Below are 26,541 nucleotides of genomic sequence, written 5' to 3'. Positions count from 1 at the left end.
GAACATGAAGTTATCAACGATTATTTGCGCTGTTCTTGTGGCTTTCTTCACCTTTCAGCTCACTGTTCAGCTGGGAAGCTCACTGTGTGAGCTGCCATGCGGATCCACTGGAACCGTCGCTATGTGCATGGCGCGCGCGATCAATAGAAATTATATCCCATCCGTTAATTTTTGCGCGCGCTCATTGCACAAAACGCATCACGTGGTACAAAATCGGACGATGGGTATCAGCGAATATACCCCGTCCAAAAAAAAAAAAAAAAAAAAAAAAAAAAAAAAAAAAAAAAATATACCCCAATTTGATATCCGTCGCTCGATTTTGTAGGCAAGCACAAAACAGACGAATGAAGTCACCTTATTCAATTCTAACTTTTATTAGTAGAAACTCAGCTGTGTTCTATTGGAAATCCGCGAATCTGATTGGTTCTCCCACTGATTTCTATTCGCCGATAGAAAACAGTCGCGCGCTCGCGTAGCTCTTTAAGCGGTAAATTTTCTTGATATTTGTCTTCAAAGTGCACAACATTGTAGGTCTTGGACTGCAATCCTTTAGAGTTTCTACTAAAACAATTAGACTACTCGCCCTCGTTTTCTATAAGCGATAGTCAACTCGGCTGCGCCTCGTTGACTATTTGCTCATAGAAAACTCGGGCTCGTAGTCTAATTGTTAAATGAAATCACAGAGTTAAAAAAATCACGTAAACCAATCCCTTTACATTTGTTTCAACCACGTTACGCCGGGTTTATTATGTAAGTTTTTCCTATAAATTTACTGGCGATAAAGCGCGTTGTAGAAATCAATCGGAGGGTTATAAAATAAATAAACCACTTCCTGGCTTGCTGGTATATTGGAGGATAATGCCCTTGGCTGAAAAGATTATCCTCAAAATTTCACAGTTGCCTTCGAAGCTACGCGTCTCGGCCAACTGTTCATTTTTCGACAATCTTTCAGCCTCGGGCATTATCTTCCAACATACCAGTCGCCTGAAGGGGTCTATTTACTAAATACACTACAGAATTGCTTTGCAAGTTGTTTATTCGTAGCATGTTTCACTAACAGATTTTACCCTTGTGGCTTTAATCATGCATAATTTTCTTCTACAAAATGAGAACTGGAACTGACCCTTAATGAACTACAAAGCTGTAATCGGCGATTTCTCGGAACAAGTCATTACAGAATACGTCGTTGTGCAAAGTTTGCAGTTATGAAAGCCACCAAACTTACACCTGCACTTAACCGTCTTGTCGTAACTCTCCACTATTTTAACTCTCAGTTTACACCCGTGATTACACATAGCAGTGAATAATTCGCATTTGTCTGGGGAAGCGTTGCTATCACAGGTATGTCCCAGCATTCCAGGATAGCCTAGGGTGTCGTTTCTCACGCAGAAGAGTGGGACAAAGTCCAGAAAAACCAACGGTTTTTCCCGTCTTCGTCTTGCGTACCTAGAAAGAGACCTGGATTCACCGTTGCCGTATAGCACGCGGAGCTTGTTGTCCAAAAACCACACTTGCCTGGCATACTCGTATTTCTCCTTCAGCTTTGAGGCAATATATTCAAAAGGCGCAAGTTCCATCCAGCAAGTTTTAAAACCACATTCGCGGTGCCAAAAACGGTGGCACTTACATTGTAGTCTTGCACTTGTTCGAACAACCTGTTAACAATGAAAATAATTGTTATGTTAAATAAAGTGGAACTAAGCCTTATGATCAATGCGTTAATACGACCACCTCGAGTTATCACGACCACTATTTTTTGGATATTCCACTAGACCGACTACCTCTTAAAAGCATAGTTAATAAATGCATGCAATGCATGCAGAAGCGATGACGTTTCACAAGGGGTTTTACATAATTTTGAGAAAAGTTGTCAAAAACTCAACATAAATAAAAGTATATACGTAGCTGTCGCCTTGTGCGCGATAAAAACTGTTATCCAACTGCAGCCTACATTTTTTTAAAAATCTACGAAGCAGTGTTAGTGATTGTATAAATACAGTCGTTATGAATTCACAAGCCAAGGATGTAAAGTTAGTAACAGTAATTTCTGTCTAGTATATCTAATAGATCCCATCATGAAAAATTAGTCTCTTTCGTTTATACGTCAGTAGTGGACAATTCTAACTGCAATGGAGTGATTTTGTTTTTGTGTTCTACGCGGCGATCCAGTTTGTTCAACCGCGCGAAACAGACAAACAGACAAAAAGATTCTGCCACTCCTGCGACGACTTAAAGCGACTGAGTTATCGCTTAAAAAGGTAACCCTCGGACGAGCCAAGCAGCCTATAATGCCGGAGCGTACCCCCAGCATTATTTCGCCAGTACCCATTTATACACCTGGGTGGAGAGAGGTACTATGAAAGTAAAGTGTCTTGCCCTGCTCACCTCCTCGAAATAGTGTCATTTGAATTTTGTTTAAACTGGTGAAGATCAAATGTTTCTTGTCCAGGGGGGCGGGGGGGGGGGGGAGAATGAAGTCGGCACTTTTCTTTGGAGACATAGCAGTGCCTGGAAACGGTGCGAGTCTATATCAATCAAGCCATTGCTAACAAAAAATTTTTTTTTTCATAAAACCTTTTTGAAAAAAAAAAAATTTGGGTGACTGATCAATGACTGCATGCGTGTGAAATGCGAATAGTGGCGGTGTTTGCGTTTGATGTGTCACGCCACTGATTTCTCACCTGAGTTTCACGTCACTGAGAATGTTTTGGCGGCGTGGAATACCAAGCGGAAAATTGGTCACGGTTGACATTTAAGAAGGAATTTCTACTCAGACTGCGCCAAAATGAGAATTAGTGGCACAAAAATTAAAAATCACAATTCTTCCTATTTCGTCCAAAGAAAGCCTATGGTAGGCCTAGAATCGTGGTGGGATTTTTTTGTTCAAATATTCTTTAAGCCGGTCAAAAAATTACAAAACCGTATTGACCCCACGAGTCTTCAAAAACACACAATGTAAACATCACTCATACCGTCTCGTAAACTTCGCTCTGGATCATTCGCATTAAATAAAACCCCGTTTTTGAGCCTAGAAATGTACTTTTGAAGCGTTTATAAGTCATTTGAGTCCAAGTTTTCTTCTTTAAGTTAATTTTCAAGGTCACGGCGAGCCGCTGAAAATTACTAAAATTCGGTTACTCGAAATTCTTAATTTGGCGCTCTTTTTCGAGAGACAATTTCCCTACCCGGTAAAACTGCAAATTACTTAAAACTCAGATATTTTAAAAGGGGAAATGCTGTTCTAAAACCTGATGTAAAAATTTGTTTAGGGCTTTTTATAAGCGCTGCGTCCGAAAGCTCTCAAAATACGGATAAACACAACATTTACCTGTCACTTCACTGTAATTAACAGCAACATGCTTTCGACCAGCAAATCAAAAACGTCTTGAATACAATGTTCCGGCTTGTATTTCTCGGATTTTTGGATGTAAAACACCGCAAAATGTTCCTGTTTGACTCATCTTCAATGCGATATTATCCAAAGTATCGAGTGAAAGGCATATTTAGACTCCTGTGCGAAAACGTGGAGACAGCGAAATTAACCAATACATCTCCGTGTTGACATTCAACTTTACAGCTTTGTACGATTCTCTCGGAATTCTCAGATCTGCTGTCTCATCCACATCACCTGTTAAACTGCAGTCCATAATAAAACCTTCTTGTGTCAACGCTTTTCTTTCTGAACTAAAATACTCGATTGTTGTTCAACACGGTCCATTCAGAAACCGTTGACCTCCGATCTTAACTGAATTTGCATGTCACGCAACGGCTTTGTTATGGTCACTCTTCAGGTTTTCGTTGCTTGATTTCCATAAATGGTAAAAAATATATTAATTAATATTCTTCGGTATTCGTCTGTTCAACACGCCAGAAAGATTTTGTTTAACGTACCTGAATAACATATTACATACATATATCACAATCTCAGTGTATCTTCGAGTATTATGTCTGTTATGTCACAGGATACGTCGATCCATCTTAATGTGTGGTCAAACAGAGAAAGTTTATTGATATAGCTCTAATTAAACAGATAAAACTTGCTAGTTTATTACATCACTTGATAATTAATTACACATTATAATTACTATACAGGCACGTGAAGTTAAAAAGTTTACATTCTGCATAATTGTTATCCCTCGAACGTTGAAGGAAATTTCCACCCGAACCGTGATACGGGGGGGGGGGGGGGGGGAGGGGGGAGGGGGTGAGGGAGAGGGGGTGCGCGGAAGAGAGTGTTCAGGGACTGGACTACCGAAAGTGTTTTTATATTTACCTCAGCCTGCTAAAACTGACATAGTTTGGTTAGCTAATCAAGTTATTATGCTCAAATTAAAAGCTGGAAATATAAATAAAAATGACGAAAATGAATATTTTGGCTATAATTATGACGTTTCCATGGCAAGGTCAAAAGTCCTTGACACACATAGGTGACAGATATATCCGAAAATTTTTGCAATGGGTAAATGAACAGAAAGTTCCAGTATCATGAAGAAATTCCTCTTTTCAAATTTACGAAAAAAATCTCAAAGGGCGGCACACGTCCACGGGATGTTAACCGAACATCAATTACTGAGTATTATGCTGCCTCTTTGCAACAAATAAAATTTTCAGGCCTGAATTGAGCAGTTTTTAAGCAAACCAAACGGAAGACACCACCTTTTTAATCGAAACTCGTTATTAAACGCGTACTAGTGCTACTTATACTTGGTCTAATTTTTTCTTATGTCAGCACAACTCCTTACTGTTCCAAATACTGTTCATAGACAATGTTGTTCAAGTTACAGTTACTCCTCACTGTTGACACGCGCATTCCTGGCAAAGAGAGTTCAACTTGTCGATGTATGGCTTTTTGCGATTGATTAACACATCTGAGGTGTCGATGTCAAACGAAGTGCAAATATCTTTCAACACTGCAATAGAAAAGCTACTTAGCTTCTTTTGAGATGCCATATCACACAGATTATAAGCATCGTAAACAACTGGGTGTTTTAGGGCAGTCTCACTCACAGCCTGATTTACAATCTCTTCTAGACAGGCCTCATGTACAGCAATCTCGATATCAACTTGATCCTCATCATCTGCTAAGGCTTTCTTTGAGGCAAGGCGTGAGAAGAAGCCTGCGATTTGTTTTGCGGTCAGGAAGTCATCCCTGGAAAACAATCTTTTTCCGTTCTCATCCTTAGCAAACATCATTGATCGTGCAACAGCTGCAGGGTTTGCCTTATTTCCGGTCTGCTCTCCAAGTTTAAACTTTGTTGTTAGATATGACTTCTGCTCTGGGGTGAACCGTGTCCTTCGTGACGCACTTGACTTGAGTGCCCAACCCATTGCTTGCCTGTTTGCCTGATCTGCTTGTGTTGTGACCGTGTACGTAGTGACTACTGGCACAAGTAAGGCTTGTCCCTCCAGTTGTTGCGCATACTCCCGGGCAGCTTTGTCATAGAGCGATTCGTTCTCAAGCACGCGCTTGTGTTTGCCGCAGTCCAAGTGTTGGATCATGGTGGAGTGTCTCAAGAATGCCTGCGTACATCCCTCCTCTGGACATGTAAACAGAGTTCCGCCTGGTGTCGAATGCTCTTTGTCAGTTTCTGCCTTGTCGCCAGTAGCGTCGATGCTACTTCGATTTCCAGTAGTTGTCTCCCTTTTTGCGGTGGAAGAGAATACGCTGGGGTGCGCCTGGTTAACTACTATGGATGGTAGGCCGTCGGATAACGGGGCCTCGGAGTTCTGCAATATCAGTCTTCCTGGACCCACGCCATATGCTCTCCACACACGAATTCCCTCACTGGAATACTCTATATTCGAAAGGAGGCTCACACCATCAATCTTGTATGTACCCATTGTGGGCTTAGTGACAGAGTCACAGAGGGTGACACTCACTGATGGTACCCCACCGGACGATTGGATCGCATCACACATCTGTGCTGGGGTTTCGATATCGTGTCCTTCATTTAGATGAATATGCATATGTGATTTGATAGTGGCCGCCTTGCGGTCACATGATCCTTTACCACCCTGGGGATCGGAGTAATCAAGCCGTTTGATCTTTACACCAAGCTCCGCCCCCACTGTGCTTGTGCAGAGGATGACGGGCCCACAGTGGTAACAGCCAGCATTATCTTGGCGGTAGCTGACTGTCTCCAGCCCTGGCATGGTAGTTTTCAGCTGCCTGATGACATCTTCCATTACTGCGAGGACAGCACAGTTATCCTGGTCACAAGGCTGAAAGACGTGAACGAAAGACAGCATCTCAATCTGGTCGCTAATCTTTCTGAAGGCCACACTGATATGCCAAGAAATACCGCGTTTGCCAAACCAATCACTTTGGCTTTCGCGGTATTTCCTTGGCAAATATTTCATGGCCCAGTCCTGGACAATGAATGCTGACGTCTCGTCAAGCGAACCAAGGGCATCAATCCTCGCAGCGTCTTGGTGAATTGAACGCAGTATGTGAGCCTTCCATGCAAGGATATTTGTTTTCGCTCGCTTAATGATGAATGCAAGCTCTTCATTTACGTCAGATGGCAAGTTGTCTGCCTGGGCGGTAAGCGCTGCCTCTATCTCGAAAAGAGCTGATGTAAGTTGGTCGCAGCGATCACAAGAGTCCAGGTGGTCGTGGTCGCACTGGGCTTGGAAGGCCGGCTCCTTTGGATCGCTTAGAGCAAATATTCGACAGTGATCTGCCACTGTAGAGCCTTCAGTCGATCCCTAAAGTGAGTGAACTTAGGGGGGGGGGGGGGTTCCGTGGAGGTATGGGGGCATTCTCCCCGAGGAGAAAATTTGGATTTCAAATTCACTTTAATAGCGGAACTTGATGCATTTGAAATTTAAACGTTCGGCGCTTGAAAGGTTTTGGTAAAAGTATTGCTTGAAATGACAAAAAAACGTTGGGTAAAAATACGTTGCTCCACAAAACGTTCGATAAAACTACTTACTGATCCACCCTGACTACTCATGAACCTTTCTCACTATGTTCCCGGGTATGTTGAAGTACCGACAAATGAGATGTTACCAGAAGGAATGAAAACAGAAAAGGCAATTTCACTTAAAATTATGTTTCAAAATCAATTACCTTTAGAATGGGCTTGAAAACAAACCGTATATTCGATTAATTTTTTTCATGACTATTGCGGAAGGGATTGCGTGACAAGCAACTTTGTCAACATGTAATCGGAGCACAACAGTTGTCTGGTTGATGTTTTAACGGCCGACCATGAACAACAACTGACAACGGGCCAGCATTTCGATCGAGAAATCAAAGGGTTGACACAAGAAGGTTATATTTATTCGACGGCTGTTTAACAGGAGCTCGAGATGGGAATGTGATGGCAGACCTGAGAGCAGTTTTAAAGTTGAATGTCAACACGGAGATGTGCTGAAGTTGTCGACGACACGCTTGGGAATATTCGATGAAGATGGCGATAGAACTCGAAATTCGCCTTATACTCGATATTTGGAAGATATAGTGTTCAAGATGATCTTAACAGGGAGCTTCTGCTGAAGATTACATCTAAATAGCATTAGAAACAAGAGGGAAGACTAAAAAGAATACGTTTTGGACTGTCTGGTCGGAAGAATGTACTGCACTGGCTATTGTTTTACATTTCAGTGACAGGTAATTTTGTAATTATAAGTATTTTGAGAGCGTTTACACTCAGCGCTTATAGAGAGCCCGAAATAAATTTTTACACCAGGTTTTAGAACGGCAATTCCCCTTTCATAATATCTGAGTTTCAAGTAATTTGGAGTTTTACCGGGTAGGGAAATTGTCTCTCGAAAAAGAGCGCCAAATTAAGAATTTCGAGCAACCGAATTTTAGTGATTTTCAGCGGCTCGTCGTGACCTTGAAAATTAAATTAGAAAAGAAAGTTTGGACTCAAATGACTTATAAACACTTCAATAGTACATTTCTAGGCTCAAAAACGGTGTTTTGTTTAATGCGAATGACCCAGTGCGAAGTTTACGACACGGTATGAGTCATGTTTATTCTGTGTGTTTTAGAAGACACGGGGGGTCATAACCGTTTTGTAAGTTTTTGACCGGATCAAGAAATATTTGAAGAAAAAAATCCCACCACGTTTCTAGGCCTACCATAGGCTTTCTTTGGGCAACATATCAAGAATTTTGATTTTACATTTTGTACCACTGCCCGCTCGGTCTGAGTAGAAATTTCTTCTTAACAACCAAAAAATGGTAAATCATTTCAGAATCATTAGAGTTATTTTTTATTGGTATAATTCGCAAGCCCTACTTTTGCCAGACTGGACACCGTTATCACTGTTTGTTGTTCTGATGTCCGGCAAACTTCAAAAGAACAAACAAAATGCGAATAGCTATTGTGTTTTGTGCACGGTCAAAACCAAGACATGCGAACTAGACAATGACTTTGTCAAGCTATTCACTGTGCCCTTAGCAACCATTCGATAGCTACTGCGCACATTCGGTTTCCCGGAACCGCTATGACCCCCTTTTCAGTCGTGTAACAAAGGGAGTTTCTTCCCACCCCCCCCCCCCCCCCCCCCCTGTTTTGGTCTAATCATCTATGAATTTCCATGGCTTTAATGTAAGTCCCTCATGAACTACAAAGTTACCTCTCTTCCTACTTTATTGTTATACAGGTTAACAGCTCCTACAGCGTCGTTTCTAGTTTCCAGTCTGTCTGTGAAGCGCTTGCTCTTCTTCACTCCAAACTCGATGTTATCGCCACACCCGCCCCAGGCCCAGGTCCAAACACGTCGACCGTTAAATTTTTTTGGTGGCTTTGGGCAGCCACATCCGGGTATTTTGTTCTGTGTGCACTGATGCGCAATTTCGTACGCAATGGCGGCCGCGTTGATGGCGTGGATTAAACCTGAATGTTTGGTGGCTGCAAAATAAATGACAATAACATTAACGTATAGCACTACTATCAAATTGTATGGTGGAGCTGTGGCTTAATGATTAGGCTGCTGGCGGTTCGTGTTCAAGCCCTGGCCGGGGTCTTTGTTGTAGTCTTGGGCAAGACCCCCCAAATTCCTCTTTCGTATACCTTTCACTGAAAAAGGTACCCCTTTCATATACCTAAAAGACATGGCATAGACTTAGAACAGGGCGTTTTCTTGTCATTTTCATGTTGCGCTTTATAAATTAAAATAATACAGCCATAAAGTGCGTCTGTTCGAAATATTTAAATTCAAGGCCCTTTTAAAAACCTAAATCATAGATTTACATACCCTTTCATATACCTAAACTTGTGAAATCCCTACCCTTTTTTTACCTGAAGCCTGAAAAAGCTACACCTTTCGGAGCCTCCCCGTATAGGCCATTATATGGAGTACCCCCCCCCGGGGGGGCAAGACACTTTTACACTTGCAGAGTTCCTCCCTCCACCAACAACAACAACAAGCTTTATTTGCATGACTGTAAATTTGTTACAATATTGCAAAAGCGTAAACTTATTTAGTAATAATAATAATAATAAAAATAATAAAATAATAATATATAGTAAAAAACAAAAATGATTCATATAAAATTAATTACATTGATAGTATTTTGTTACGTAAATCAAAACAAGATGATATAAATTTAATCAATTGCATGGTCACAAAATGATCGGAAGTTAACCACAATGGACGGTAACCCTCTAATGGACAAGCATTTTATCCGAGGGGGCAGGAGTACTTCTAGTCACATCGTGCTTTAGAAAGCGGAGATAGGTGGCGGCCTGATTGGCCACTAAAATCAAACGCAGATATTTCACATTAATACCGAAAAGTTAAAACCTGGAATGTTGAATAGTGAGGAGCTAATTGAACTACAGGGTCGGTGCTTATATAAACTGTTCAAACTGTTCGGTCCCCTATTTTTCCTTTTTTTCCGTTAAGTCGTAGAGATTGATCGTTGAGTTAACCTGTGAACAGGCTCCCCTTGTCCCTTATTGGCTCGCTTCGCTTGCCGATCAGGTCGGGAGTTGAGTTCGACGAGCCGCCATCGTGGTTCCTGAACTCGAGCGAAAACTGTTTTTTTTTTTTTTTTTCGCCTTTCGCGTTTCCTATACTCGCGCTCGAAATTACGGCACCTGCTACGCGACTACACATCAATTTTTCCATATCATTTTTATTGCGTGAGTAGAGACAGTACTCTTATAATGAAGTGACTTGTGTAGGAACCAACACGAGAAAAACTGTCAGGGATCGATCAAACTTGACCTATAGACACACTTTTCAGTGTCAATAAATACCAAAGCAAGCTAAGTCACAGCTGTTAATAGCAAGTAGCTCGTTGATTAAGTGAACATTGATTGCTGGTCTAGGAAGTAAGTGGATGTATACACAGGGGGCGGATCTAGGGGGATCTAGGGGGGTGCGCAACCCCCTTCCCCCCTGCCTTTTTAGATGACTTGACTGGCTTTCTTATACAACGTCCAAGAAGAAAAATCCTGGATCCGTCCCTGATACATAGTCCACACAGCAATACTACAGAAAGTAACAGACGTACCGTAAGGAAATGTTGTGTTACTAAAGATGGGTAACTTCTTATACATCTCCAATGGACAATTCCAGGGCCTGGCTGTGTTCTTATAAAACAATTTTTGGCATTCCTCAAATCCACGACGGGCTCCATCTTCCACGATACTCGACAACACAGAATCCCCCTGGACAAGAAAGAAACGAAAGGTAGCTTACTGCAGTTTTACCGAGGCTCAATAGCGCGTGCTACATTTTCTGTCTCGCCCTAAATGCAACGGCGTTTTTACAAGAAAAGATATTTTTAGCAAAGCCTTTCCGCGAAAATGACTGCTTCCGATGAAGTCCGCTTCTATACTTTGTGAGGAAATACTGAAATGATCGCTTGAGATGCTGTCAGAACACTACGAAAAAGTTTCCCCGCATATAATTGCTATGTTAACTTCCTAGGTGGACGAGGTATTGTAGTTACCTATCAACAGGCTATTACGAAGTCACTTGTGATTGGCTATCCGAAACCAATTCGCGGGAAAATCATACCTAAAAATAACTTTACTTGTGAAAATGCCGTTTCGCAGATGAAATATGGAAGTTGCACGCTCCGGGTAATGGGCTCCGGTATTAAGGTGGCTCGTAATAGTTACCCGTCTTTGGTGTTCTATCGTAGCTATACCAATAACGTTAAGGAAAATATTTTTGTACAAACCTGTGCAAGTTTTACAAATAAACAAATTGAGGTCATTTTGACGTCAAAATTCGTTGCCATGGTAACGTCATTTGAGGTCAAATATACGCTATTTTGGACCTTTTGAGTCTAACAACTCAAAAACTACTCGGTGAAAGTTCTTGTTTTTGATATATTTTATCCAACCGACAAAAGGAACATTTTCGCCAATTTTTTAAAAAATCTGTAGGCAGGACTTTTGGAGCTACGTTACTTTTTCATAAATTTAAGGTGGCTCTGAACCCCACCTACATGATGTTTATTTTTTTAAATTGTAAGATTGTTTTTTTTTTCTATTAGACAAAAATATATTAAAAACAACAAATTTCACCATTAAGACTCTAGTTTTTAAGATTTTAGCCTCAAAAAGTCAAATATGAGGTATCTTTGATCACTTTGGACCTACTTTTATGGCAACGATTTTGAACGTCACGGTAACTTAAATTTGTTCATTGGTAAAATCTTCACAAAGTTGTACTAAACGTTTAACCTCAACATGTATTAGACTAGTGTAGCTGTAATAGAATGCCAAACATGGGAATATATAAAGCATTACCAGCCACATTGCGCAGACAAAAATTACGTAGCAACTCTTAAGATGAAACGAGAACAAGGTTCAACACTTCTTGACAGCTTTTTTTTAGTTTTATTTATTTATTGAATTACTCATTATTTTTTATTTTATTCTTTGCGGGGGGTAGGGGGTAGAGAGGGGTAAATAAAAAAAACAAATTCAGAAATATGAAATTAAAAAAAAAACAGCATAACAAACCTCATGTGGGTGAATGGTCCGTAAAGCTTCAGTTTTGTTTTTGTTGGTTCTACGGAAAAAGTAATGAACCATATGAAAGCAATGGTCACACAAACACATCACACAGGGGGCCCTCACATAACCTATGAGAATAAATAAAAATAAATCTTACTTTCTATTGTCACGTTTTTCTCTTTATAGCGGCCATTTTGAATTTTTAATACTCAGTCTAGCAGGTTGGAGGTCTGGAATCAAAAAAAGTGTGGGGTCTGGGACAGTCGAAGACATTCGGAAATATTAACTATCGGGACGACATCCGATCACTATACGAGTACTATATAGTGACCCCCCGAAAAAGAGGCGGAAAAAGCATGTAAAGTTTAATTTTATTTATCCTCTCATCTGATAAGAGGGCTCCCTGTGACATCACTGCGTTTTGGCCAGAACCAGTACGCATGCGCATAGCCTATTACCACCCAGCCCCACAGGGCTGTTGAGGACAGTCTCGATAAAGCGGTATGTCCGTTTTCTTTGTTTACTGAGGAAAGTTTGGGCCGACCGAAAAATTACAAAATTGCTATTGGAATTCGCTAAACTTGAACAACACTTTCTATCAAAGGCAAGTGAGGGATAAGCCTGCGTAGCAGGCGTCTGTTTACGTTTTTTAGCGCGTTTAAAAGAGTGCGCGATCGCCGCGCGAGGAAAAGTCGAGGAGCCTCCTCGATGTTTTCCTCGCGTGGCCCCCTCGCGCCTTTCGCGTTTCCCATACGCGCGCTCGAAACTACGCTAGGGAGGGATCAGGAGTATTCCCTTAATTATCCATCGGCACTTCATGCACGACTCAGCTTTTCGTCTTTGTTTCCAGCACTCGCTCGTTTTTCGTGCTGAATACCTTATTACACGAAACTTTCGCGACACGATAATTTCGCGATTCTAAAAAAATCGCGAAATTACGGTGACGCGAACAGTAAGTGCCGCGAACATAACATGACGAAAAGTTTTATTTGCCGAGTTTAAAGGATGGAGAAAGTATATATTTTCTGAAAGCTTATTGAATAAAGATTGTAATTTTGGATTTTGTTTTGGTCATATAGACCATAATAAGCAACGTCAGCATTTTGTTTGCAATTATGATGTTGTGCAACTTTAGGTTTATTTGAGAACACATTTACATGAGAGCCAAAACTTTTATGTGGAATTTGATCTACATAAATTGGTCTAAAAAACGGTGTCTCAGATTTTTCTTTTCTTGCTCCATTAATTTTTTATGAATTTGTGAACTTTAAAATGGCGTTTTTAGGGCTTCTTAAGGATTAAAAATTCATAAAAAATTAATGGTGCAAGAAAAGAAAAATCTGAGACACCGTTTTTTAGACCAATATAAGAAGATCAAATTCCACTTAAAAGTTTTGGCTCTCATGTAAATGTGTTCTCAAATAAACCTAAAGTTGTGCAACATTGTAATTGCAAACAAAATGCTGACATTGCTTATTATGGTCTATATGATCAAAACAAGATCCACAATTACAATCTTTATTCAATATAAGCTTTCAAAAAATATTCTTTATTGGGGTTACCATTGATGGTTTTCACACAATTTGACTTGGAACGAAAATGCCAATTTTCCTTCCGTGATACCTTAAGTTACGTTTTTCATTTTTCCATACATTTGTCTGTATAGACAAATGTATGGGAAATTAAAAACGTAACTGAACGCTTTCTAGCCCAGCTACATCCTTCAAACTCAGCGAATAAACTCTTTAGCCTAGTATCTCAACTTTACAATTCATAAATTGTCCAGAATTCAATTGTTGAAAAAGATATTTGCCGTTGGATTCCAATACAAACACTGTAATTTCTACCCGCTTTGACTAATAAGGCCTATGGTGCGAGACTTTGCGTCCGGGGGGGGGGGGGGGCACTCCCTATAATGGCCTATATAGGGAGGCTCCGCCCGAAAGGGGTACCTTTTTCAGGCTCCAGGTATATAAAAGGGTAGGGAATTCACAAGTTTAGTCATATAAAAGGGTACGAAAATCTGCCATCATGATATTTTAAAAGGTCTTTACATTAAATATTTCGAGCAGACGCAACTTTTGGCTGTATCGTCTTAATTTATTAAGCGCTACATAAAAATGACAAGGAAACTTCTCGTTTTAGGTAAATGTGATGTCGTGTAGGTATGTGAAAGGGGTGCCTTTTTGCAATAAAAGGTGTACAAAAGGGGTATCTTTTCTATCAAAATGGTATATAAAAGGGTAAGGGGTTAGATCTCCGGGCGGAGCCTCCCCGTACAAAACTTTTCGAGTGCCCCCCCCCCCCCGAGACTTTGCGAGACGACGAGACTGATATCTTTTCAGCGAGCGCTAGCCCGAGACCTTTTTAGCCTTGCAAAAGAAATCGAGACACCGAGAAAGCGCCATAGAAAACTGGAAGATAGAATCTTCATAAACGCAACCTCGATCTAGTTACTTGTACGAATCCAGCATCAGCAAAAAGAGCTGCCGGTATTGAGTCTAATGAAACTGTTCCTTTACATTCACTTACTTTGTTGCTTGGTCCCGGGTTTGGTGTCGATGACTCACACGTAACGGCATTTCCGAATTTCCACCTGAGTCTCCCACTAGCATCACAACGACAAGAAGCACGAAAAATACCGTGAATAACTTCATTTCGAGAGTCGATTCCTGAAGATCTCTTTGCGAAAAGTTCGACGCCAAGACCGGTTGCTGTTGCAATCGCAATTGGTCTGAATGCGTGTGTGAAATGGATGCGTCTTTACATAAAAAGAAATTTGAAAGTGTGCCAAATAGATAAACAATCTCAGCTGAGAAATATGACACAACAGAGAGCAAAATTCTGCTCTGTCAAACAAGGTGAAGTTTTGTGATGATATAATCTTTCATCAGCTTAGCGATGAAGATTGTTGTCATGCTCATTCGTTTTTCTTCTTTTCCCTTCCCTTCCCCCCTCCCCCCTCATTCGCTGTTTCGTATGACCTTCAAACTGTCTGGCGGATGTCCTTTTAATAAATGTATGAAATAGCCATTGTTTTGTAGACTCGACGATTGAAAATGTCGTTTTCATTTTTTTTTTAAAAAAAGAAATATTCATTTTAAAACCTTTCTTGTCTACTAATAAAAATTAGGCTCGATTTCCGCCGCCTTCTCAAGCTCGGTCTTTGTTCCTGGCTCATTTTCCCGAAAAGTTTTTTCACGGTTCTCGCCACCATAGCAATCCCGCTTCTCGCCCTTCCTTCTCCCGCTTCCCGCCCCTTTTCTCCCGGTCTCTCTCTCCCAGTTTGCCGCTTTTCTCTTTAAAGGAGAAGTTCACTCCAGAACGGCCATTTATTTTCTTTACGCTAATAAAAAAGTTTATATAAAGATATGTTATTCACCAAAATTTCAGCCTCCAACGTGCGCTATAACCCTACGAAATCTTTCCCAAATCTCGACAACTGAACGCCGCCATCTTGGAGCTGGTTGTGTATGCGTGACGTCAAAGAGCCCAGCCTGAAGTTTGGCGGGAAAATTTAAATACTCGAAACTCCTTGTTTCTTCGTAGTGGCTTTTGTTTGTCAAAATACCTGTTTGTGCAGCTCCATTTTGATCAAACAGAGCTCCAAGAAATACAAAAAAAAACGAGTTTCGACTATTAAAATTTTCCCGCCAAACTTCAGGCTGAGCTCTTTGACGTCACACATACATTACCAGCTCCAAGATGGCGGCGTTCAATTGTCGAGTTTTGGGAAAGATTTTTTAGGGTTATAGCGAACGTTGTAGGCTGAAATTTTGGTGACTAACATATCTTTGTGTAAACTTTTTATTGGCCTAAAGAAAATAAATGGCCATTCTGGAGTGAACTTTGTGGCTCGTGAAAATTAAAATTTTGCCACATAACGCGGTCATTTATCTGCCTTTGAATGACCTCGAAATGTTTAGCCAGAAGTTCTTCAATGGATGGAATTAATCTCAGGATCTAAAATAAGCACCCTTCTGAACTCAACAAGAACAAATGTATCTCCATTGTATCTTCGACGTACAATTATTTTAATTTTGCGGAATTTACTGAGATTTATTTCGTGGGCAACATTTCTATATTGTGATCAACTCTACCACGTAATCACTTCCCACGCCAATTATTTTTTCATCTTGAACACAGATTTGCATACGCATGAGATAGCGATATGCGCGCGCGTGAGATAAATGTACGTGTGCCAAGAAAGTTGAGTATACGCGGGCTTACGCGGGTGTACGCGTCGCGACGTAACGCATTTGTGAGGACAAGATTAGAGCGATTTTCGTATGACCTTCAAAAGCAGTTTCCAAGAGTGTTCGAAAGTTGTTTTTTTTTATTCGCCAATAGTTTTTGAGTTCAGAACAAATTTCCCGCTAATGGCGCGTTGTAGCGCACCTAATAAGGAAATGGTATTGTTCAAAAGACCAATCATAAACGCCGTAAACTGATTGAGCGAGGGGTATTGTAGTTTACGCGGTTTTCACCCGAACTTACAGCAAAACCTCTACTTTCGGCATAGACTTTCAATACAAAATCTATACCTTTTTGCATCGGATAAGCAGCACCGAATTTACGAATTCCCTCTTTCTGGTTTTCTCTCCAGTCTGGCAATTTACCGTCTAGTTTTTATCGCTCGAAGTTGCAAAAAAACAGAAAATCACTCATTTATAGTTCGCTGAGATGCGTTGCGTGTTCGCAAGACCAATAAAAAGCAGCACGCGCTTGTGTCTGTTCGATAAACGAATCAAGCTACAGGATTTTTGTTCGTTTCTTGTTTGCGTTCTGTTTACGCGTAACCATTTCAAGGTCAAACGAAAATCGCTCTAAATGCGCGTGCGTGACGTGACGTGTATGTGCGTGAGAAAACTTATGCGTGTTTGAGTCGCGTGAATGTAATACGCGCGAGGAAACTGTGCGCACGCGTAGGATAGCTGTTTGCGCTGGGGTTTTATCAATTTGGCTCACTAAGGAAGAATTGTTTTTTCCCACTGTTTCTCGGGTGGAGAGGGGACTCTGCCCGCATGAATTTAAAACTTTAATAGCTTCTGTCTATATTTAAACAAATGCCTGAATCTTTTTGAGTTTCTGAATTTTATTTTATGTCAGAATTTTAACATAGCTCGTGAATGCAGATGGATTTCCGCTTGATGTTCCCGCCGCTCAGACACAACAGGCGGTCTGTGTCCGCAGGCTCAGTTTGTCACATATTCAAAATTATTTTGTCGCGCGTTTCCTCAGTTGATCACACCTCACTTTCAACAAAGCTTCAAGAGAGAATGTATTGAAATTTTCAAGTTATTAACCACCGAAGATCTTGTACCTAGCGGAACGACAGCGTTGAACATGAAGTTATCAACCGTGATTTGCGTTGTTCTTGTGGATTTCTTGATCTTTCAGTTTGGAAGTTCACTGTGTGAGGCGCCCTGCGGCACAACAGGAACTGTGCGATCCGACAGAACTGAGTAAGTTTTTATAGAACAAACCATAAAATGAATAGTTTTTAGTAATTCTTTCGTAAGGAAAATAAGCACCAGTTTGTTTTGGGAACCTGTTTGTTGCGCGCGTACAGCTCGCTTTTAACAATTTCGGATTTTTTGCTGATCTTGCAGAATACCCACTACTTCAGAACCAATTCACTTGCATGTATCGCAGGTTTTTGTAGATTTTTGTAGAATAAGACGAACAACAGTAGGAGCAGTAGGAGCACTTTCGTAGGACGGTTGAAAGAAAGCTAAGGGTTGAAAGAAAGTAAGAATGCACATAGACTTTCTCAAAGTCGTTCGCTTCTCGTTTCCGGTTTGGTGGTAGTAGACTTCGACTTGTAAGCAAGTCTAAAATATACATTGCGTCGTGATCTGAGTGGTCTGAAGTGCACATGCTGTAATATCACGGTTACCATATGTGTTGTGTTTTGTTGTTTGCAGATCCATCAGAACCAAAAGTAGTTTCGAAAGCGTTGTTCCACAAAAGGTATGTTTATAATTGTCATTTCTCATAACCGCAAGTAAACTTGTCACCATTAATATTACCCCTGAAAAAATTTATATTTTTCCAATGCAAAAACTACCGCGAAAAGAAAAGACAGAACAGCGCTTTAATTACAATTGTTATAAATGATGGGCTGAACAAATCAACTGAGTTGCTAGTTTTGAGTAATGACTCTCTTTTTCCTGAATATTTGTTTCTGTTTTTGCGCGCGGCACTCATTGAACGAGGTGTTACTTTTTTGAAATAGCTCATAACTCGCGGCGATATACTTGGCGTTTGGGCTTCTGCAGCAAGTCAGAATTAGAAACACTAGAAAAGAGATTTCACACAAGAAAATTTATTATTGTCCTACTACTTTAATGCGCATATATATCAATGCTGATAATTTCTCCGATGATCACTCGTGAACTTTTCGACAAAGCCACAAGAAAAGTTTAAAATATTCCCCAAGTGTCACATACAACAAAAGGCCAATTGTGTAAGACCATTTTTTGACACGTGGTCTGTTATGGAATGTGATAACAAAAATCTCGCGCGCATATAGATAAAGGTCCTTTTGATTAAAATTCATTTTTTTGTTCTAACAAGCATATAAAGGGTAACAAATGGTCTTTGCGAGCATTTGCGAGCATGCGAGCACAGCGTTTTTCTTTGCGAGCACGAGCATTGACAAAAATTAGCCTTGCGAGCAACGAGCATTTTCAAAAAGCTACCCCACTAAAAACCGAGCATGCGAGCACTTGTAAAAACGTGCGAGCACGAGCAAACGAGCACCCACAAAAATTTTGCGAGCATTCCGAGCAAAAGCTCAATTTTGCGAGCACTGCGACATTTTGAGGGACCATTTATGACCCCTATATAACAATCATATTGACTCGAACGTTCCAGGTTGATAATCTGTCGTGGACATCCCTCGCTACCCTTGCGATTACAGGAGCCCTTCGCGGACTACAGGAATGCCAAAAGCTGTTTAACAATGAGATGTGGACTTGTCCATCGAAAGTGTATAAGAAGTTACCAATCTTTGATAACACAACACTTGCTGATGGTAAAGTACAATGTTTCTGCTTGGTGTAGTAAAAAGAGCTAAAGAAATTAAACCAGTCAGTCAGTCAGTAGAATGTTCACAGTCCCCTATTTATCCGTAAAGTCGTAGAGATCGATCGTTAAGTTCGACGGGCCGCCATCTTGGTTCCTGAATCGTTCCTGACCCAAAACGCTAGCGAAAACTGGCACTCTCCCCAGTTTTTGCACGCGTTCAGGAACCAAGATGGCGCCCGCCCAACCCGCGAAAGTTAACAATCGATCTCCACGTCTTCACTGAAGTTATGGATATAGCTCTCAAAATTACACATCTGCATGGATCTCGTTCTATATTTATTCATAGCTTTTAACATATTTCTTTTTCTCGTCTTTTGTGAACAGTTATTAACCATGATCGTGAACACCTAGCGTGGTCTGCCTGTGATCTCACCGGGGGACATTTTTTCTCGGAGTCTTATTTCTTTAAAGTCTATAGCCTGATGTCTTTCTTTTCAACTGAACTCGCTATTTTCGATTTCTTGTAGCTACTCGAGAAACAGCATTTATCCACGCCATTAGTGCTGCCGCCATTACACACGAAATCACGCATCAATGCCGACAGGGAAAAGTCCCCGGATGTCGGTGTATCGAGGTAGACCTGGAAAAACAACGAGAGGAATTTGGTATTTGGGCGCGCCCTGACGGCTGCAGTGATAACATTGAGTTTGGAGAGAGGGAGGTTAGGCGCTTCCTGGACAAAATAGAAAAAGGAAACGACGCTAGGGCAGCTGTTAACAGACATAACGATCAAGTAGGAATACAGGTAACATGATTTATGTTTGGAACATTTCCCACAAAGCGAGTAACGATTCGTGGAAGTGTGGTCAAGGTCCCTACTGCTTAAAAGCCATCCCCTGGTGTGTTGCCATGGTAACCAAATTGTTACGTTCATATTGTGAAACACAACTAGCAGCGTGTTAGTGCAAAACATCAGAGACTTCCGATACAAATTTGCTAAGATATCACTCTCTTCATAGTTTATCAAAATTTGGTCGAGTCTAACCTCGTTCCCATGACTTTTTCCGTGGTAATTTGGAACGGGCGTTCCAAAATATCAAGGGAAAAGCCTTGGGAACGAGGTTGGGTTGAGTCTATGACGTCATCACTTTGCTAATTTGCATATTTTACAAATTTGAATGTCTCTGGAAAGAAAGGAGATATTGAAAAACAATAAACGGCACTCTTCGTTGTCCCGTTAAGTTTTTCAAGGTTTTTTTTTTTTCATTTCTACGTAGTGTCAGCCTTGCAGTTCTTGTCTTTGTATTTTTGTTTTTGGCTAATTAGAGCTGTCGCGGGCTCCTACGTACACCAGTCCGTGTTCCCTTGCTTTCAGTTGTCACTTTACGAAAGGAAAGATGCAAACTTCATCGTAGTAGCACTTTAAAAAAAAACAGTTGATAAACCCATCCAAAACCCTTACGAAGTTGAATGAGCCCAGGGCATTTAAACAGTATTTCACGGTAGGACTGACATGGACGGGTCAAAATTCTGCTTATTATTTGAAATCCATTTCCTTACTATACAATGCAATACTGTATATTATTTAGTTCCTCCTTAAAATTTAATGGTTTTTCAGAAACTAATTTACATAAAATTTACAATGCTGTTATGTAATTAGACTGTTTCATTTTCGCTTTCAGACTAGTAGTATAAGACGGGGGGTTCTGCGCCAGGGCGCATGCGTAAGGGTGTTAGGGGCGTTAGGGGCGTACATGACGTCACAATCCCCCCTGGGGATGACGTAATTTTCCTTTTCGGAGGATGAAATCATCGGGTAAAGGGGTGTATGCGCAAGGGTGTAGGGGCGTTGATGACGTAATGGGTGACCAATTATGGAGGATGACATCATAGTTTAAAAATAGATCGGATGATGTAATTAGATATTTATAGAACATGACATCATGCAATGTTCCCTCCCCCCTCCATTCTGGTTTATTGTCAAAAAATAGTAGATATAAATATTTTGCAAAAATTATGATTTTAGTAAGCGGACTTCATAACATGATAAAATAAACGTATAATTTTATTTTATGGGGAGAAATATCAATGTGACATGTGTATTCTCAATGGAATGTGTCTGTAAACTCAGCAAAGCAAAAATTTTCCTTCCAAAGTTGTGTAGTGAAAATGCGAAAAGTCTTTTCTCGCTATCGATCAGCAAATCGGAAAAAATAAAGCAACGATTCTTGTAATCCTTTCTCGTACGCGTGTATATTGCTCTTTACAAACAAAAAGAATTCAGTTATTAGCACTATTGTTTTTGTTTTTGTTTAATAAACGATCCTTAGTTTACTGACTCCAAAGTGTTTATTTCAAAATATGGCTTACCGGCCTTAATCCCGCTAATTAAAATAAAAGTTTCAACGCTTGACAAGTAAAAATGAGAAGTTCTGTCTACATCCTGAGGTAACTGAGCTTGATATTTAAAAATAGTTGTTTCAAGGCTGTCCTTTGCAAAAACCGCGAGTTTGTCTTTGAACGAGAGCGTAAACGATATTCTGGATGTGGAACACAGAACTCTTTTAAAGTATTCAAATCAGCCCATTAAAAAAGAAATCGAAATGTTAGTAACGACACAGTTCCACAACATTCAACATGAATTCCGCCCGCAAAAGTGTGCCACGCGCTGTTCTTTCTTACCAATATACCGATCATTTTAGGGAAGGCGAGGTGGAATTGTCTAGTACTAATTGCGGGGAAGTAATTATATATTAAAAAAAAAAAACATAATATTGTATATACTTAGCGTACGGGGGTCTGCGACTTTCGATAGTTTTTTTTAAACCTATCGTATTTGCTTCTGTGCCATTTAGCGCATCTGTGACATATTTACCGTCTAATTGTTTGTAACGCCAATTACGGAAACGGAAACAACAGTCTGTGGTGTTGATAAAGTAAAAATTGATCTTTATACTTCGTGTGGCGATTAACCATTGATTTCAGCGTCGTCACTAATATTACTCGTTGGTTGGTCAATAGGGTTGTGATTAACGGATTAATATATGAAATTACTTTTTGAATATCACTTGGTTTCTGTAATCTATAAAACAACTCGTGAAAAATATAATACAGTAAAACTGAATACTAAAATATAATAGTTTTAGAGAAACTTCTCGGAATAACCCTAGTTAAAAAAAAAGTTTGATAAAAACCTTCAAAGATTTTTTTTTTATATGTTGAAAATGTCTTCCTAGAAAAAAAATATTACAATTTTCCATGTTTTTGTCTAAAGGTTAAATTTTAACTTAAAAAAAACTTGGAGAAAGAAAAATGTTGATGTTTTTATTAGGTTGTTTGTTCTAAACAATTTCTTCGTTCTTTAATTGAAGTTTAAAGTACAAATATCCGAACTTTACCACGGAAATCTAAACGACTGGCGTTTTAATCAGTGATTTTTACGAAGAGAGAGGATAAGGTAATTTGATACACGCGTGCTCCCTCTGCGCGTGTTTCCACGCGCGTTCGCAGAGAAACTACAAAGCTAAAATGTCCCGCATGTCTCCTTTTGTCCTTTTTGTCCTTGTTTTGTCCTTTTTGTCCTCATTTTGTCCTTTTTGACCTTATTTTGACCTTTTTGACCTTCAGTAGCGTCTATATAACACAACGATATTAAAAACTCTGTCAGCGTCAATATTCCATGCCGTTAACATGGTTAGAAGAGTTTGTCGAGACTGTCCGGTTCCGGGATGTGGAGCAAAATATCTCGTGAAATTATCTAATCATCTTACTAATGTTCATCAGCTGGATCACAATCAAAGAAGAAAGTGGCTACAGGAAGCAAAACTACAACCTAAAGTTAAAGTAATCGTCTATCAAAACACTGAGAACAAAAAAAATTTAAAGCGTGTTCCATGCCTCCTTCTACCCAACAGCAAGGCACTGACATTAACTACCAGTTATCCACACCAAGAAAATCAAGGGATTTATTGAAAAACAAAAGTAAAGACATTAGAAAAACAGAGAAGACTAGCAAACGGTCTAAAATAACAACACCTCAACGTCCACGGTGGCTTTCTCTGTAATGTTTGTGCATAAATATTTAAAAGTATGCTCTTTGATGACACGTACAGTATAGGCTTAAGTCCGTTTTTGCGATCTTTTTTTGAAGGAATGTAACGTCGATGGCTATTATATTAAGAATAAAAGTGCATTAAGAGAAGAAATTGAGTTATTTTCTTCCGTTTATTTCCTTAAAAAACTCTAATTGCGTACTTACTGAGATATTCAATTAACGTTTCCAGAATTAGGGGTTTCGCACACAAAATCCTTACTAACTTGCTTTTCCCAAGGGTTATTATCAGAGCGAAAAATTCACACTCAAAACCTTACAACACTTTATTTGCATTTCGTTAAAGTAAATTTTCTTACTGTCAAAATGTTCTAAACGTTTTCCATTTTAAAGTTTCGAATAACGTTAAGATCAGAAGATCAAGAAATCATTTAACAATTAATTACAAAGAGAAAAAAATCGTAGATTTACAATTGCGCTTACAATGACCGAACCATTTTAATTTCACTTTGACTTTAACAATATATGTTGAGTCATTACTTAGTAGACCGTATTTTCTCTTTATTTAGTTGGGTGCGAAAACCGTACTTTTATGCAAAACAAATCAGACAGCCAGCTCATTTTCGCTTTTTGTTGATTTAAGAAAACTTTCTTACTGTCGAATGAGTCAAATACATTTCCATGTTAGTTGTACTTATCAATTCAGTTCAGTCGAAGAGTAAACAGCGACAAACAAATCGAATCAAACGTTATAACAAACTACAAAGAATTCGTAGATTTATAATTGGACCTACATTCCAGTTCTTTTTCTATGCTGATTAAAATAATCTTTTCATACCTTAAAGGCGCGTTCCGTTTTCTTCAAGCGCTGCAAAAAAGGAATCAGCAAATTCCATTACCTCTCGCTCTTGCAAATATCTTTACCGCTTTGGAACACTGTCCTGGACAAATTTCGGTAATCTCTTGTCGTAAACTTGGTTTTTCGCTCAGGGCAAACCATTCATTGTATTAAGAAATCTCAACTCGCGATTGTAGAAACTAAACGGATTTTAACAGTGCGCCTACATGTGTTTGAAAGTACAGTAGCTACGCTTTTGTTTAAAGGCAAACACGGTTTCTCAAAGGACATCAAACAATTAGGCGGTCAAATATGTTCACAGATGCGCTTCAATGATTTGGCACAGAAGCTTTATAGATGTTACGTTATAGGTTTAAAAAAAATTGCTATCGAAAGTCGCAGACCCCCGTACGCTCACATTACTATACACATATTAGGTGTTTAGTTTTATTTTTCATAATCATTATAAGTTATCTTGCCCCGCAATTAGTAACTAGACAATTACAACACACTCGCCTTCTCACCTTAAAATGATCGGTATATTGGTAAGAAAGAATAGCGCGTGGCACACTTTTGCGGGCGGAATCTCATGTTGACATGTTGTGGAACTGTGTCGTTACTAACATTTCGATTTCTTTTTTAATGGGCTGATTTGAATACTTTAAAAGAGTTCTGTGTTCCACATCCAGAATATCGTTTACGCTCTCGTTCAAAGACAAACTCGCGGTTTTTGCAAAGGACAGCCTTGAAACAACTATTTTGTAAATATCAAGCTCAGTTACCTCAGGATGTAGACAGAACTTCTCATTTTTACTTGTCAAGCGTTGAAACTTTTATTTTAATTAGCGGGATTAAGGCCGGTAAGCCATATTTTGAAATAAACACTTTGGAGTCAGTAAACTAAGGATCGTTTATTAAACAAAAACAAAAACAATAGTGCTAATAACTGAATTCTTTTTGTTTGTAAAGAGCAATATACACGCGTACGAGAAAGGATTACAAGAATCGTTGCTTTATTTTTTCCGATTTGCTGATCGATAGCGAGAAAAGACTTTTCGCATTTTCACTACACAACTTTGGAAGGAAAATTTTTGCTTTGCTGAGTTTACAGACACATTCCATTGAGAATACACATTGATATTTCTCCCCATAAAATAAAATTATACGTTTATTTTATCATGTTATGAAGTCCGCTTACTAAAATCATAATTTTTGCAAAATATTTATATCTACTATTTTTTGACAATAAACCAGAATGGAGGGGGAGGGAACATTGCATGATGTCATGTTCTATAAATATCTAATTACATCATCCGATCTATTTTTAAACTATGATGTCATCCTCCATAATTGGTCACCCATTACGTCATCAACGCCCCTACACCCTTGCGCATACGCCCCTTTACCCGATGATTTCATCCTCCGAAAAGGAAAATTACGTCATCCCCAGGGGGGATTGTGACGTCATGTACGCCCCTAACGCCCCTAACGCCCTTACGCATGCGCCCTGGCGCAGAACCCCCCGTCTTATACTACTCAGACTGTACGAGCAAGTATAACCAAGAGAGGTCTTGGTATAACGTGTTCCTACAAAATGTCTTTTGGGTGGGATTGCAGTCCAAGCTCTGATAGCCCGATGATACTGTCGCCGTTTGGAGTTGTCGCATCAAAGCTAAAGCAGAAATACCACAATGCCGTGCGAGTGTGGCTTGTGAATAACAAGCTTCAAGAACGAGTCAACAACCAGTTCAGACCTGTCTCCAGCAAGGACCAAAAGCTGGTTTATCTCGACTCCTCCCCAGACTACTGCGTGCGAAATGACGCTGTGGGCTCCCGTGGAATGCTGGGACGGTCGTGTAAAAGCGCTGTCACCACAGACAAATGCAAACGTTTAATTGATCTTTGTAACTCTTGTAATCTGAGAGTTGAAACAGTAGAGTATATCAAGCAGGTTGTGTGCAACTGTAAGTTCGTGTGGTGTTGTACTGTTCAATGCACAAAAACATGCCCAAGAAAGTATTTTGTCACAACATGTACCTCTGAGCTAACTATTGCAGTACGGCCGTAAATATGTCTTTGGAATCTCGCGAACAAAAAACTGACCGCTGAATAACTGTTGAAGTTTATTATTTTCAGATGCGGCTGACCGTATTTGTTAAAAAAATGTTGATTGTTATGAAACAATTGTTTATTTGATTCAGTGTCACATCAAGCTTTATTTTGCTGGAGTGTCTTGTATTAAGTTAAAAACTCATTTCATTATCGGAATAAATGTTGGTTATACGAGGCTGTTTTGAATAACTTGTTTTTTTTTTTTTTCATGTTCGACACTTGCGTAGTGCATAGCTACTGAGGAGGCCGTCTGGAATCTATTTTTTTTTTTTTTTGGAAATTGCGGCATTGTTCGTAATACCACAAGCTACAACGTAAAATATTTTGCTTTTTGATTCGCGTAATAGCGTAACTTGTATAGTGTAACCAGGGTCACTTTAGAACCGAACGGTCAAATGTAGTCACCTTATCTATCCAGCCCATCCTCGGAGACCAGGGGCAGTTAGTGGGGGCGACGAGCAGCTTATCGGGACGACGGGATTTTCGGGCGCCCGAAAATCCCGTCGTCCTGATAAGGTGCTCGTCGCCCCCACTACTAACTGCCCCTGCCATCCGGCCCAGCCTCATGTCTTT

The 26,541-nt window shown here is 39.9% G+C and overlaps 2 protein-coding genes across 3 annotated transcripts; one reads left to right on the top strand and one right to left on the bottom strand.

Annotated features, from left to right (window-relative positions):
- Positions 1-300: 300 nt before the first annotated feature.
- LOC144665178 (protein Wnt-8a-like) lies at positions 301-14,750 on the bottom strand. 2 transcript variants are annotated; one of them, XR_013572898.1, is made up of 6 exons: positions 14,468-14,750; positions 11,942-11,990; positions 10,477-10,633; positions 8,592-8,866; positions 682-1,655; positions 351-385 (listed from the first exon to the last, which is right to left on the bottom strand). XR_013572898.1 is itself a non-coding variant. In XM_078526349.1 (5 exons), the coding sequence occupies exons 1-5, from the start codon at positions 14,590-14,592 to the stop codon at positions 1,134-1,136; spliced, it is 1,128 nt and encodes a 375-aa protein (XP_078382475.1). In that variant the 5' UTR covers positions 14,593-14,750; the 3' UTR covers positions 301-1,133. The 2 variants fall into 2 exon arrangements, 1 of the variants encoding a protein (XP_078382475.1); XM_078526349.1 differs by having other exon boundaries at positions 301-1,655.
- A 2,488-nt stretch (positions 14,751-17,238) lies between these two features.
- LOC144666026 (protein Wnt-8a-like) lies at positions 17,239-26,018 on the top strand. Its single transcript, XM_078527377.1, has 5 exons — positions 17,239-17,400; positions 17,863-17,908; positions 18,815-18,974; positions 19,495-19,772; positions 25,397-26,018. The coding sequence occupies exons 1-5, from the start codon at positions 17,282-17,284 to the stop codon at positions 25,922-25,924; spliced, it is 1,131 nt and encodes a 376-aa protein (XP_078383503.1). The 5' UTR covers positions 17,239-17,281; the 3' UTR covers positions 25,925-26,018.
- The last annotated feature ends 523 nt before the right edge of the window (positions 26,019-26,541 follow it).

The sequence above is a fragment of the Oculina patagonica genome, chromosome 9 (assembly GCF_052425735.1).
Source record: "Oculina patagonica isolate OP01 chromosome 9, crgOcupat, whole genome shotgun sequence".
In the NCBI taxonomy this organism is placed as follows: domain Eukaryota; kingdom Metazoa; phylum Cnidaria; class Anthozoa; order Scleractinia; family Oculinidae; genus Oculina; species Oculina patagonica.
This window is presented reverse-complemented; position numbering and strand designations above follow the sequence as displayed.

What these genes read in the sequence shown, in the direction of transcription:
- LOC144665178 (XM_078526349.1), bottom strand. Translation starts at nt 14,592, where the DNA reads ATGAAGTTATTCACGGTATTTTTCGTGCTTCTTGTCGTTGTGATGCTA. An exon ending in GGACCATTCACCCACATGAG is followed by an intron (nt 10,634 to 11,941) that starts GTTTGTTATGCT and finishes TTTCTTGTCCAG; the next exon opens with GGGGATTCTGTGTTGTCGAG. An exon ending in TAACACAACATTTCCTTACG is followed by an intron (nt 8,867 to 10,476) that starts GTACGTCTGTTA and finishes TTTATTTTGCAG; the next exon opens with CCACCAAACATTCAGGTTTA.
- LOC144666026 (XM_078527377.1), top strand. Translation starts at nt 17,282, where the DNA reads ATGAAGTTATCAACCGTGATTTGCGTTGTTCTTGTGGATTTCTTGATC. An exon ending in TAACACAACACTTGCTGATG is followed by an intron (nt 18,975 to 19,494) that starts GTAAAGTACAAT and finishes GATTTCTTGTAG; the next exon opens with CTACTCGAGAAACAGCATTT. An exon ending in ACGATCAAGTAGGAATACAG is followed by an intron (nt 19,773 to 25,396) that starts GTAACATGATTT and finishes TATACTACTCAG; the next exon opens with ACTGTACGAGCAAGTATAAC.